Here is a 13,784-nt window from a genome sequence, read left to right on the forward strand (position 1 = left end):
TGAGGTCATGCTAAGAAGAGAGAAGAAATCACTGCAAACGACATGCACCTTAAGCAGTCTGTACCTTGCTGCACGGAGCAATCCAATAGGCTATGGCGAGAAAAGGGAGGCCTAGGGAGACTCCAAAGACAGCCAGGAATTTCACAGCGATAGACTGTTGACGTAAGCCTGAGAGATTTTCATACCACATGGTAAGCAATTGCTGCTGACAGTTAGGATGAGCAACGAACTGTAAAAACAAAACAAAAACAAAAACAAAACGCAAACAGGAAAATGGCATCGGTAGCACTTGAACAGTATACGACCTATGAGTAGCTCAGGGCTGAGATGGTTTACCTGGGACGTGGCCTGGGTGTTAGAGCAGAGCAGCGGGCAGGTGCCCGCTGGGCCCTTCCAGCTTGAGGATGCCGGGTGTCTTGGCGCTGAGGTCAGAAGCCTGACAGGACTGGCTGCATCAGTGCTTGGTACTTATCTGGGGCAGAGTTCATTTGGGAGGCAGCATGAGTAATGAATGGAGCACGGATGGGGTCTTGGAGTCCCACATGGGTTTGAAATTTGCTCTAGCATTTTCTAGCCAGGTGACCTCGCGTCACTTACCTAATCACTGTGAGTTTCAGCACCTTATTTGCAAAGCAGTCTGTTATCTTGTAGGATTAGATGTGCTTGCAGAACTGTTCTCTCTTTTCCTCTACTAAGAAAAGTGTTCTGGAGAACATATTAAAACTGAGTATTTCCCTTCTGGGTTTTAGTGGTGTTTGCTTGGCCGCATAGAACTTTTTGTGGCCTGCTAGAGCATTGATATATGGCGTCCCTGGTATAGTAGCTTCTCACTGCTACCTCTCTCTCTTGCAACTGCCTTAATGCCCAGGTTACAAGACCTCTTATGGCCATTTTGTATCACGTGACCTCACCCCTCTGGATATAGCTTACTGGACTAGGTGAAGAACCCTGACTTACACCGGCCTATCAGGTTTTCTCACTGCGATATTTGCGACTAATTGAGAGGGGCAGTTTCTTTATTTACTGGGAAGTTAACAAGTAATCTTGGGAGGTGTGTGTAACCATCTTCTATCGCATGGACTAAGTAGCAAAACAAGCCAATTCAAAGGAAAGAAGAATGAAGATGTGTAGAAAGAGGCTCAGATAGATAGTGTGTGCCCCTCTCTGGGGCCTCGCTCCACTCTGCCCACATGGTCCATGAGACACTCTTTTATTCATATACAGAGGCTTCCTTGTTCTGCTCTATCCAGCAAGTTGGCTGGAGCTGCTGCCACCGAACAGCCTTTTTCTGCAAATATTTGGTGCCACTTGGCCATGTGTTGAGTTGATGTTGAGTCCTGGTCACTGGAAATGGGTAATTGGTAAGTAAAATTTATGGGAATGAAGTTTACGTTTGAGAAAACTTTACTCACTAGCTTATTTTCTCCTTGTGACAGGAGGAAGCCATTGATTGCTTTTGGTAGCCCTGCTTTTTGGCCCTGCAAAGTTTAGCCATGTATCCGTGGATTGGAACAGACAGACTGGGCATTCTTTAAAGGGTCTGACTTTTCATATGATTACACAGGAGCATAACATGCCAATTTTCATCCCATGTGCCTCAGTGGGTATTAAGGAGACATGTATAGTGGTTCTGAGCAAATGCAAAACAACTCCTTTTCATTGTTAAGAGTAACGTAAATACAACTGTTTTAAAACATTCTCAGTGCGAATGGCAGCATGTTCTTGTTTCCAGTTTCTGGGAACTCAAGGCAGAGGCCAAGTGATCTGTGAGTACACTATCAGTGGTTTGTTTGGCCATGCAGCAGCCCCCGATAATACTGCTACTCAAACATTAGTGAAAATGAGGCTTTTTGGGTAGCATTACTGGATCCATGGCAACCACTCTGGTCTTTCCCTCTAAGGACAAGAGCAGTGGATTCTTCTCTACCTAAGGTAGGAAACCCCAGGACAGCAGGTGATAGGCTTCCCTATGCCCTTTCTGACTCAAAATACAGTGGAGAAAGCAACAGAAAATCATGTGGGTGTTTTAGTAATTATCAGCTTTCTGAGAGTTGAGGTCCCACAGAGGGATGGTGGGTGCGCATGTGAGCCAGTCAGTTTTGTTTTTCAACAGTCAGCCTTCTCTGGGTGCTGAAATGGCTCCGCTCTGGAGAAAGAGTCCAATTAGAGGGTGAGACGTACGCTTATGAAGTAGCAGAAGACCCCTTGGCTCACCCTCTGGCTCCCTGCCCTGTAGCTGCTCTGGAAGGATTTCAGTGCTAATCCCCTCCAGTGGCCTCTCTGTATCTTGGGAGAGTCTGTCCATGCTTTTTCTGTTGCCTCCTGAAGAGAAGTCAGGACAAAAGGTTGAGCAGCAGAGCTGGAGGGGAAGAAATGCTGAGAGAGAACACAATGGGGACCATTCCCAGTCTCCCTTGCCTGCCTCAGGGAACACCGGTCACAACTAAAACATAGGGGCTCTCTTGAGACTCTGTCTTCTTGTGGTCAGACACGTCCTAATTTTTATAGCTATGTTTCTTCCCCCATAATAAAGCACCCCAGCTCCAAACATGCTGTTTATTGGCGGACAGTCTTTATGGTATAATGCTCCCAGAAAGCTGACAGCAGCGGATAGCTAAAGCCCAAACTGTTTGTCTTTATATGGGCACTTTTCTATAGTTGTGGTGGGCCTCTGAAGACAACTTTATGACATGTAGTTCAGTGTGTCGCAAAAGATTTTTTCTACTGTGCTTTTGAAGCACAGGGAAATACCATCTGTGATCCCAGTAAGGCTAGAGTAACGTGAGACATGCTATCCGGACACAGAGAGCTGGACACTCTAACCCAAAAGGCACTCTAGCTAGGGACTAAGGCAGGAAGAGTTCCTACAGGGTGGGGCTGGGGTGAGGAGGTGGGCAGGGGAAGGATTTTCAAAAGTAGGGTCACAAAGGAATGGATGGAAGAGGAGCCCACAGCTGGAATAGAACGGGAACACAGAAAGTACTGTCTTGGGTTTGCTTTCTTTGGCCTCTAGCTCGCAAAAGGATACATGATACCAAGAGCTTTGTCCAGGCCCTTCTTGCCCCAAACCATCTTGGACTGAGTGTGGCACACTTTTATGGAAGTTATTCATGGGAAGAACCGATGAGAACTCCTCAATTTTCCCAGCAGCGTGATTCACACTCGTCATAGCTGGGAGTTCCCGATGGCCTAGGGCTGAGAACCTGGTAAGGTGGGCATACGTGGAGCTGAGCAGTCTCTTCAGAGAAGATAACATCAGCCACGCCCATGATGGGGATGGACTGTGCCAAGAACCGGGGCCGGAGAGGGAACTTGAGAGAAGTGAAACTGCAGAGAGATAGGAAGGGGGCCTGAGACAGAATTCCCTGCGATGGACGAGGAGACTGCTGGAAAATAGAACCTGAGAATCAGGAGGGACCGGGAGTCTTCTGGCTGCCGGTTTTTGAGTTCATCTTAAGCCAGTTTTCCCAGCAGCTTGTTTGACCAGACTTCATCGTTAATACGATAGCATTTATACCCAAAGCTACTTTTCTGTTGATATCTCACCTAAATGTCTTGTTCCTCCCAGCCCCTGGTGACACAGTGAGAATATAATGCTGGCATATGGGAACTCTTGGGCATGTTAGCCAAATTATGGCTGTTATTTGCTTTTATTTGATCCATGGGCTACCATTTTCTTTTTACAGCTCAAAGGAGAATCATCCCTTTCACTGTCTCCCTGATTTATATTCATACACAAGGACATAGCTGATGTTGTAAGACTAGTTGTTGAAGAGATACATTCCTTAACTAACTAACTAACTAACTAACTAACTAACTAACTAACTAACTAACTAACTATATTTAAAGCTGTTTCAAGGGGATGCGAATGCCCTTGGGCCAGATACTCCCATTGCAACAGGGTCTAAGACTTTCCTGATGTGGGGTGGGTAAGAGTGTGGACCGGTGCATAGCTTCCTGGGTTCAAGTCCTGGCCCTGCCACTTGCTGGCCATATGTTGTCAGCTCATTGACTCTTTCCATGCTTAGCTTCCTTCTCTCTTCTAGAAATGAAGCTAATAACGAGGATTAAGTAAGTTAGTATTTGTAAAGTGCTTAGAATAATACCTGGCAAATAGTGAGCCCTGTATCAGTATTCAGTAAATAAAAATAAATCCATGACTTTGCTTTCCTTGCCCATTTTCTCTTTCCCCTCTCCCTCAGTTTCTTTCTCCTACTCTCTACAGCTCTTCCTTACCACCCTGTCTTTATTCTTACCTCCACATTGTTTTAGCAGCTACGTTCTTGAAGTGTTGGTGTCTCTGGAAAGGGCCATGTAGCCTAACCGTGTGGGTCAGGTCACTCCGTCTCTATCTAGTCCCTCCCTCCTCATCCTCCACTAGAGGTGCAGCTTGATTTATCCATGCAGTTGGCTCAAAATGGGCTGGTCTCTGCTGTCAAGTGTATTCTGCTGTACCCTCATTCCCTTCTACTGATTAAGGAGCAGTGCAGGTCACTGGACCTTCTCCTCCCTCCCCAATGCCCTGTCTCCCCCGTCCACCACCTTAAAAGCTTTTAAGTCCTGCATTTTGCACTTTTTGCAGGGAGGAAAAGAGGACGACATGACTGCATTTGAGCTCAGAGGCTTTGAGACTGTGTGATTTCCATATCGTTTAAGCACAGATTTTTCTCTCTGACACTAGGTATCATTTACAGAATGATGAGATGTGGCAATGCATGATTTGATAAGCTGAAGAATAACTTAGCTGGAGCAAAATTTATAAAATCCAGTGCTTATAGAGAAAATTACTTTCTTTTATACAGATAAACCATCAAAGGGCCCAGTGATGTCTGATGTGACTGTGGTCAAGATTTTCCACTTGGCTTATCACCAGTGTTTGCTTAGAGAAACCCGTTTTTCCTGGAAACTGTCTATGTAGGCCACAGACACTGTCTCAAGCTACAGTCACCAAGTGGCTTTTCTTAGTGTGGACCATCCGTCTGAATTAGAATAATTCTGTGATGCCATTTCCTGTTTGGAGCATCTCATGGGATTAGGTTCAGGGGTGCTAACCTGTTTAGGTTTTCCTTCCCATCTTGTCTTGGGAAAGCTCTCAAGTCGTGGAAGTTGAGGAGGGAAGAAGAGAAACAGAAATGTCAGTCATTTACTAGTTTAGTTTGTTGGTGGTTCCTTTGTTTTCTCATTCACTTCACAAACCTCTCCTCAGTGCTCTCTCTCACCAGGTGCTGTGCCCAACATGGGAAATACAGAGTCAAGTCGCAGTCCTTGTGCACTTGGAGATCTCAGCTCTGTGACTCACCAAGTAGAATGGGGCTTTGGAGTAACAACACCCTGCCGATTCTGGAGTAGACTCTCTGTGTTGGGTGAATGCATGAATGATGAGTGATCACTCCATCATTGGGTGCTCTTGGTGTGCTTTCTCCCATGCGACCTAATACCGAGAGCCCCACATCCTTGGCACAGCCAGTTGCTTTGTTTCCATTGATGACCTTCAGACTGCTCTTCTCTGTGCCAGCACTTAGCAGGGTGGTCACATTCACAGGCTCTGAGGCTGGCCCATCCAGGTTCAGGTCCCAGATCCACCATTTCCTAGCTGTGTGACCCTGAGCATGCCACTTCCCAGGTCCTAGTTTCGTGATCCATGGGAGAGGAGAATGTGTGTTGGGTGCTCAGAACATGGCCTGGTGCTTAATATTAAAGGTGGGCATTGGTATTATTACTGCTGCCATTATTACTCCCACTCTACTCCCACTCTAGGGATGTCTAAATAGTGCTCTAGGTTCTTTTCCTTGCTGAGTTTATGTCATTAGCAGACTATTGAGTATCCATGGTGTTTTTAGAGTTAAAAATTCCTGAAAAATTTAGTATGCTTGATTACAACAAAAAAGCAGAAATTGCCACTAATTTTAAGTTTTCAATTGACGCAGCATTCTGGTATGGGGTCAACATTGTCTCCATGCTCAACGAATCTGTTTATTTAGCCATGCAGCTCCCAAGTGGCCACCACAAGAGGATAGTCTGATAGATCTGGGTGGATGGTGGTGGGGATGAGAAGAGAAAGGTGCAGGGCTTGGAACTTTGGATGGGGAATCCAAACAATCAGACCTCTTTCAAGGAGCCTGTCAGCCTGGGCACTAGACAAAGTAAAAATTCTTGAAGTCACAGCTCAAGTGTTTCTACTATTAATAATTGAGGGCCTACCACATCAAGGGATTTTAGTTATGTTATCTATAATCTTCATAATAATCCTTCCAAAAATGGATGTGTGTGTGTGTGTGTGTATGTATGTATATATATATATATATATATATATATATATATATATATATATATATATATCTCCTCATATACAAATAAAGATGTGCTTTCATCCCCCTCTTGCAGCTGGGGAAAATGAGATGGAGTCACCTCAAGCTGCCACAGTCCCACAGCTAGAAAGTGGTTCCAACCTGGGTCTTTCTGATTCCAAAGCCTGAGGTCTTTATATTCCACTCAGTTCCCTTTGGAATGCTGTTGATTTGTTTGGCTTAGATTTTAGTCCTTCCTGGTCTTAGTTTTCTGTCATAAATAAAACAGTAAAAAGCTAACATTTATTGAGCACTCATGTGGATGGGGCCTTGTGCTGAGCACCTTGTGAACATTTTCTCATTTAATCCTTTTAACACACTAGGGTGGGAACTCTCACGCCCTTTATAAAATGGTACCATAACTGTTCACATCTGTCTCCAGAGTTGACATTCTCAACCACTTCCCTATATTTCCTCTCACAGCCAAAGCTTCCTGCATCTCTTCTGGGTCCCTTCACCATCTTGTTCTCTCTTCCAAGCAGGAAGGCATGTCTGTGAGCCTGCAGATTTCAGCTGTGCCACAGAGATGCACATAGGGTTTTCCAGCCAGAGTTCTGGGTGTCTCCTTTTCACTCTCTGGTGGTGGGCTGTGTCCTCTTGAGGGGGGACAGTCAATCTCGGACTTGCTTCTCCAGAGCAGTGAGAGTCCTATGCTAATCCCATGTCCCCTTCCTTCGCACTGTCTGGGATGGATGAAGAAATGGAGGCAGAGATGGAGGGGATTTTAACTGGAGAGAAAGAAAGCAAGTGAAAGGAAATGAAAGGAAGAAAAAGGAAGAAGAGCAGAGCAAAGGAAGAGGAGTAGGAGTTGGTTCAGACCTGACTTTCAGCTGCTGTTGCAACTTGACTCCAACTCTTTTCCTTCCCATCCCTAGTCTCTGTCCAGATTCTAGCAGCACTGTTCTCACAGCCTACCCCAAGCTTGACCATCGCAGACCCTTTGCTCAAGGTATCTCTGCTACCCAGTTTGCTTCCCCTTTCATCTTCACTATCCAGGTTTTGTTCAGCTCAGTATCTTTCTTGAAAGCTCACCCTCCCTACTCAGGTGAGAATCTCTCTTTCTCCTCTCATGCAGTTCTTAGTCTCTCCCTTTTATCATAGTTATATGCCTGGGTGATCCTCTACCAGAGAGAAAACTCCTCCTGGTTGGCTCCTATGGTCCTTAGTTAGTATGGTGCTCAACGAATGGGTACTCAGGCAGTGCTATTTGAATGAGTAAATGGCATAGCTAGAAGGTGGGTTCAGACTGAAAACCTGGAACCATCTACAGACCTTCCATACTCATCATCCCAGTTGTTTGGTAGATTCCCAGAACTTCTGGCTATGTCACCACATCTGGAATAGGCATATGGATATAAAAGGCTGAAAGTTTGCTTGGTCTCCAGCAGACATAATGAACAGACAGATGACTGAATTCACGTCTCAACTGAACTTATTTTCACTGTGGACGTGCCAGGAGATAGGAGAACAATAACAACAACTTGCTTCATTTCAGAAGGCAGTGGAACTAGAAGTTTAAAGATGTTATCAGGAAAAAATTCATACCATTATCTGGAGGGGCTACCCAGGAAATGAGCCAACAAGGGACATAGGTGTTGGCACTCAGGTCTAGGGGATTTTTGCTTCTTTGTTTGGTATGCATTGCCTCAGCACACTGCCTCACTGTCCCCACCTTTTGCAGTGCCATTTTCAAAATTCTCCATTTTCTTACTAGTCAAGTGTCTTTCAGACATCCCTCTCATTCATGGGAGAATCCATTTGGATGCCTGTGCAGATAGATGTCTCTCACTCCATTCCGGCCTCCCCTACCTCATCTTCCACATGTGCACCTGCAAGCTTAACCAGCCCTGGCATGCTTCTTAGTTATTCCTACAGCTGGGTGTCCTGCCAGGCAGCTGGCTACTCACTGAGCCATCCTGCAAATCTGCTGTGCAGCAAGAGGAGATGAGCACTTCTGAAGGCTCTTCACCCCTATGAAGGTTTGATATCATCTGACGAGTTGAATAGCTTACTCCATTGTTCTCTGTGCCTGTTTTCCAGGGACAGCAGGACACAAGAAACTCTCTCCCACCTTAAATTAAGCAGTCCTCCAATTTCACAGACCAACTGGAATTACATAAATGCCCCAAACTGGTGGGTTACTCTGAGCACTGTATCTCTGACTTAGCTTCTCTCTTACCAGAGACAGAATGGTTTTCCGATGAAGATAGTTGTTCATGAATAGCCTGCGCTTTAGTCTCTGGGGCACAGAGACCTAAACAAATGGTGCTCGACTTCTCCCAGGGCTGTGGGTGAGCCGTTTCCTGAGTGCAGGTGCAATGGCAAGGGGCCTTGCCTGACCCTCGTGGAGGCGAATGCTAAGTATATGATTTTCCAGTGCCCATCAGGAGTCCTCCCACAGCCCTGAGCGCAGAGGGTGCTGATGACGAAACTTGGTTTCCAGTCTGCCTTCACTCTCACAGCCAGAGTCCCACTGTGGGCTCAGAGTGAGCTTCTAGCCAGCTCCAGATGACTGCCTCTGCTCTTTCGCAATGCCACAGAGAAGCCACTCACCATACCTGGGCAGTGACTCTGTCGTCCCCACTAAGGGTTATGTCATAGCCTGAAACCATAGCAGAAATGGAGGCAGCGTTTCGCAAACCTTCTTAGATTGTCTTCAACTATTCACCTTCTTGGACCTTCCCCTCCAGCCAAGCTGCTCTACATACTGTTCCCAAACATGGCCAGTGTAGCCTACCTGCCTGTGTTCATCTTGCCCTTCTCTGATTCAGTTCCTAATAAGCCTTTGAGACACAACTTTCTCCCACTTTCAAGTTCTGCCAATTCCCTCAACCCCCTGAGATGTCTTGGATGCCTCTGGGTCTTGTTCTACGGCCCACTCACTTGGCAGTCATGGCTTAAGGGTCAAGTCGTGAAGAGCTGTACTATTGTGTTTACATCTTATCTCTTCCACTGTTATTAAGCTCTTTGAAGCAACCAACTGTCTGTATCCCCAAGAGTGTGCAGCCTTATGTTTTGCACATAACAGGTGCTCATAATCTTAAACATCTGTTGAGTGATAAATCGTGTGCTCTTCTGAAGCCTCTAAGATTTGCTTTATGATTTTCTATGTGACTCATCTTTCAGAGCAATTTCTAAATATAACACATTTTCTATTACTCAGGTTCTGATGAACACTTAACTGTCTTCACATCTTTACTAGAAGGCAAACAGGGAGAGGTGATACAAACTAAACCAGGCTTTTGTTTTCTTGTGCAGGAGAAGATTGAAGCATGAGACTAAAGTAGGGTTTGAGGATTTTCTTTTGGATTGGATGAGGATTGTTTAATTTCTACATATGCCATTACCACTGCAAGCTAACATAAATCCAGAAATATTCACACAATAATGATAATAATTATTATTATAATAAAGAGTAGCTGCAGGCACCTGGGTGGCTCAGTCGGTTGAGCGTATGACTCTTGGTTTCAGCTCAGGTCATGATCTCACTGTTCATCAGTTCGAGCCTCATGTCAGGCTCTGTGGTGATGGTGCAGAGCCTGCTTGGGATTTTCTCTTCTCCCTCTCTCTCTTCCCTTCTCACATGCTATCTCTCTCTCAAAATAAATAAAAACTTAAAAAAAGAATAGCTGATGTTTATTGAGCGTCTATTGTATGTCAGGCTTTGTCCTTAACAGTCACCATATTATTTAGCCCTCATATCAGTTCCTTGAGATGGCTGTTGTTATGTCATTATTTTATTTATTTTTTTTTAAATTTTTAACATTTATTTATTTTTGACAGACACAGAGAGACAGAACACGAGCCGAGGAGGGGCAGAGAGAGAGAGGGAGACACAGAATGTGAAGCAGGCTCCAGGCTCTAGCTGTCAGCACAGAGCCTGACACGGGGCCTGAACCCATGAACCGTGAGATCATGACCTGAACTGAAGTTGGACACTTAGCCCACTGAGCCTTCCCAGGTGCCCCAATTATGTTCTTATTTTAAAGATGGAAGTTTGAGACATAGAACTTCAGGAAGTTGCCTGTAATCACAAAGGCGATCATGACATGGTCTAGACTTGAAACCAGGCCACTCTGACTTCAAAGACAGTGGTTAGAACTGTTACCCTGTATTCCCATAAAGTAGATTTTAAATCAGGGAGACATGTCAAAGCACAAGGGACCACAGTGATTTCTCCAAGCCCACAGAGACCCAGGGACCTCATGGTTTCAGATGCTGTTAGAACTCTCATCTCTCTGTGTTTCTGTCTGTGGGCCAGCCAAGTCCCAGTGGAGATAAAAATCAGGAATACATAAGGGGAAGGACTCAGGCCAGTTTCCTCAACAACTTTATCTTCCTAAACGGAATAAATCATCACACCAAAGACAAAATCCCAGGTGCTCTCTCCTGCATACAGACAAGAGCAGCAGCAGCTGATTGAGTAGTTGCTTAATGCCTGGTCACCACTTTGCCAGGGACTAGGTTAATGTCGAGGCCACCTAAGCACAGATTTACAGCATTGAAAAGTACAGACTCCAGTAAAAAAACTGCTTTGCTGAGGACCTAATTAGTATCTTGGGTCTCTTGCCAAATCCCACCTGACACAACTTACTAGAAGAGCTGTAGTTTCACATAATTCTCTGAGCCTGAGTTCTGACTGAATAATGTTCCCAAGTTGGACCCGTAACTCTGCAGACTTTTCCTGGTGGCTTTGCTGTGCCTTAGGTGTAAAGACGCATGGGGGCGTAGAACATGCACTGGCTTTGGGGTCAGTCCACCTGGTGTAAATCTTGGCTCTACCACTGACTGGTGAGGGACTGAGAGGCTTAACTTCTCAGGTCTCAGTTTCTCCATCTATAAAATGACCCTAATCGTGCCTGACTCAAAGGATTTTTCAGGGGTTCAGAAAATGCAGTTCAATTTTTGGTTTATGGTTCAATTTTGAAGTGCCAAAATACTGTTGTTTTTCTTCTGGTGTAATATTTTATTTCTGTAATAAAAGTCAGAAATACAAATCATGTACATGTTAAGCCCTGTCCAAAGAATTATATAAAACATTATTTTTTTTTATCAATCAAAGGTATGCTCACTTACAGAATATTCACCTACAGTTTTCATGGTTTTTAAGTAGAGGAAGAAATTTGATTCCAATTTTTCTTGCAGAATAATTCTTATTCTAGTTCTAAGACTTTATCAACAAGGAGAACATATATTTAAAGGTACTGATTTTGATAAAGGTAATCTGCATCTATATTTAATGAAATAAAAGAAAGCAAAGACTGGAAATACTTTCTTGAAATAAAAGACACAGGTTTCAACCAAAACAAAAATTCTTTTCCTATGTTGATGGAACTAGTGGTAGGTAGTAGGGTGAAGTGGTCATGCATTTTCCAAAAAGGCTTTATCAAATTATCTACTAAAATATTAGGTCAGTTGCAGGTGAAGAAATCAGAAGGAGCTCTTTGGAGTTGACTTATAACTTTATGATACCAAAATTTTCAAGTTTGTCTTGCAGAGAAGTGTACATGCATATAATTCAGCAATGATGTATTTGATATGCTTTACTTTTTAAAAATCACACTTTACATTTTACCTTCATGTAATTATTTAAAAATCACACTTTAAAATTAATTTCGTCTTTTATGAATTTATATTATAATGCTCGTGTATGTGTAACATATATTTTGCCCATGTTTTATTTTTACTTGATGTTTTTATTTGTATATGCAGTTTTACACTTAAAGCACACTCAGGATTTAGTATCTTTTAAAATTTAAACTTTTTATTTATTATTTATTAAAAATTTTTTTTAATGTTTATTTTATTTTTGAGAGAGAGAGAGACAGAGCCTGAGCAGGGAAGGGCATAGAGAGAGACACACAGAATCCGAGGCAGGCTCCAGGCTGTGAGCTGTCAGCACAGAGCCTGATGTGGGGCTTGAACCCACGAACTGTGAGATCATGAACTGAGCCAAAGTTGGACACTTAACCGATTGAGCCACCCAGGTGCCCCTAAAATTTAAGCTTTTTAAAATTTAAACTTAGGAATTTTCAACACTTATGAAATGTGACCATTACCAGTATTTTGATAATATGAGACATAAATCTTGAAAAACCTTTGGTTCGTGAATAAGAAACGTGACCCAAATGTTAACAGTCTTGTCAGCTGGTGAGTACAGACCAGCCCCATTGACATGCATCTGTCTGTCCAACGACCAGACATGTAGTAAATGCTATTTGATACTTTGCACCAAGCACCTTCAGGTGTGGAGAATATAGTAGTAAGTGAGGCGGTCAAGTTTTTTGCCTTTGGGAAGATTGTGAATTTCCAAAACTTGCTACGTCAGAGCCCTTTCAGGCTGGATGGCAAGCAGTTTTTAATGATGGCCTCCTATGTGTTTCTACTTGAGTCACATACTAAATGTTCCCTGAAGTGTCCCCAGGTGGCCGATCCAGCGCATAGGTACAGCTGCTGTTGTGTCCCTGTAGCTCTGTTCTGGCTGTCCTACCGTCAGCTCGTTATTCTGTTGTTCTGCTTGCATGGACGCCTCCTGGGCTGGCCTGCACCTACCTCTGTAGTGTGTTTAGCCCTCTGCCCTCTACTCTGCTCTCGTGACTTTCTTTCTCCTGCAGTTCTGCTGCTGGCCTGGGGGGCTCCCACAAGGTAGTGGACGCTGAATTCCTCAAGACCTCGAATGCCTTTGTTGTGAGGGCCATCCACTTTCTCAGGACATGTGGCCACTTGCTCACCATCATGTCTCATCTCCACATTTCCATCTGTCTACCCCAGAAATGCCTGTATCTTCTCATGCCCATCTTTTCTAGAGGGCACTCCCTCAATAGAGTCACTGGAACTAATGCCCAGGGTGAAGTAATGCCTTCCACTGTTCCACAGTTTCTCCTTCTCAGGGTTCAGGCCTGCATAATTCTGTTCTGATGATCCCAAGTAGATTACTCGTCTTATTCATGTCACCTCCACTTGACTACATGAGTTAGTTTCCCAAAAGCCAGATGGACAAAGGTGTGAAAACCTGAGCCAGTACTCTTAGCTCCCTATATAAAGTTAGCTTGTCTTGGCTTATGGGGAGGTCAGGGAGGACCTGAGGACCACTTCATGCTGAACTCTGAACTCCTGTTCGCCCCTACACTCAGGTTTTTCCCAGACTTCTCGTTTCTGGGAATTTGTCTTTCAGTCTTTCCTTAACATTAACCTTATTTCCTGCTCTTCCGCTTCCCAGCACCAACCTGACCAACAAAGTGAAACCCAGTGTAGACAATGTTCAGGTTAGTTCTCACAAAGTTCTGGGCCCCATGCAGACAGTAGAGTGTATCTATGATGAATATTCCCTCCCCAACAGCTACCATGATTTTGCACATCTAGAGCACACAGACAACTTTTAAGGGGTGTTTCCTAATTCTTGATGTCGTGCTTCCATTTCTATCATCTGATACTTGA

At 44.2% G+C, this 13,784-nt stretch overlaps 1 protein-coding gene across 2 annotated transcripts in view; it reads right to left on the minus strand.

Annotated features, from left to right (window-relative positions):
• Positions 1–13,784, minus strand: part of TRPC7 (transient receptor potential cation channel subfamily C member 7) — a 131,114-nt gene that overhangs the window by 57,505 nt on the left and 59,825 nt on the right. For both annotated transcript variants that reach the window (XM_045059283.1, XM_006927698.4), the window contains exon 3: positions 65–229. In XM_045059283.1, coding sequence (XP_044915218.1) covers positions 65–229 — 165 coding nt within the window. The remainder of the gene's footprint in view (positions 1–64; positions 230–13,784) is intronic.

This window comes from Felis catus, chromosome A1, assembly GCF_018350175.1.
Source record: "Felis catus isolate Fca126 chromosome A1, F.catus_Fca126_mat1.0, whole genome shotgun sequence".
Lineage (NCBI taxonomy): Eukaryota > Metazoa > Chordata > Mammalia > Carnivora > Felidae > Felis > Felis catus.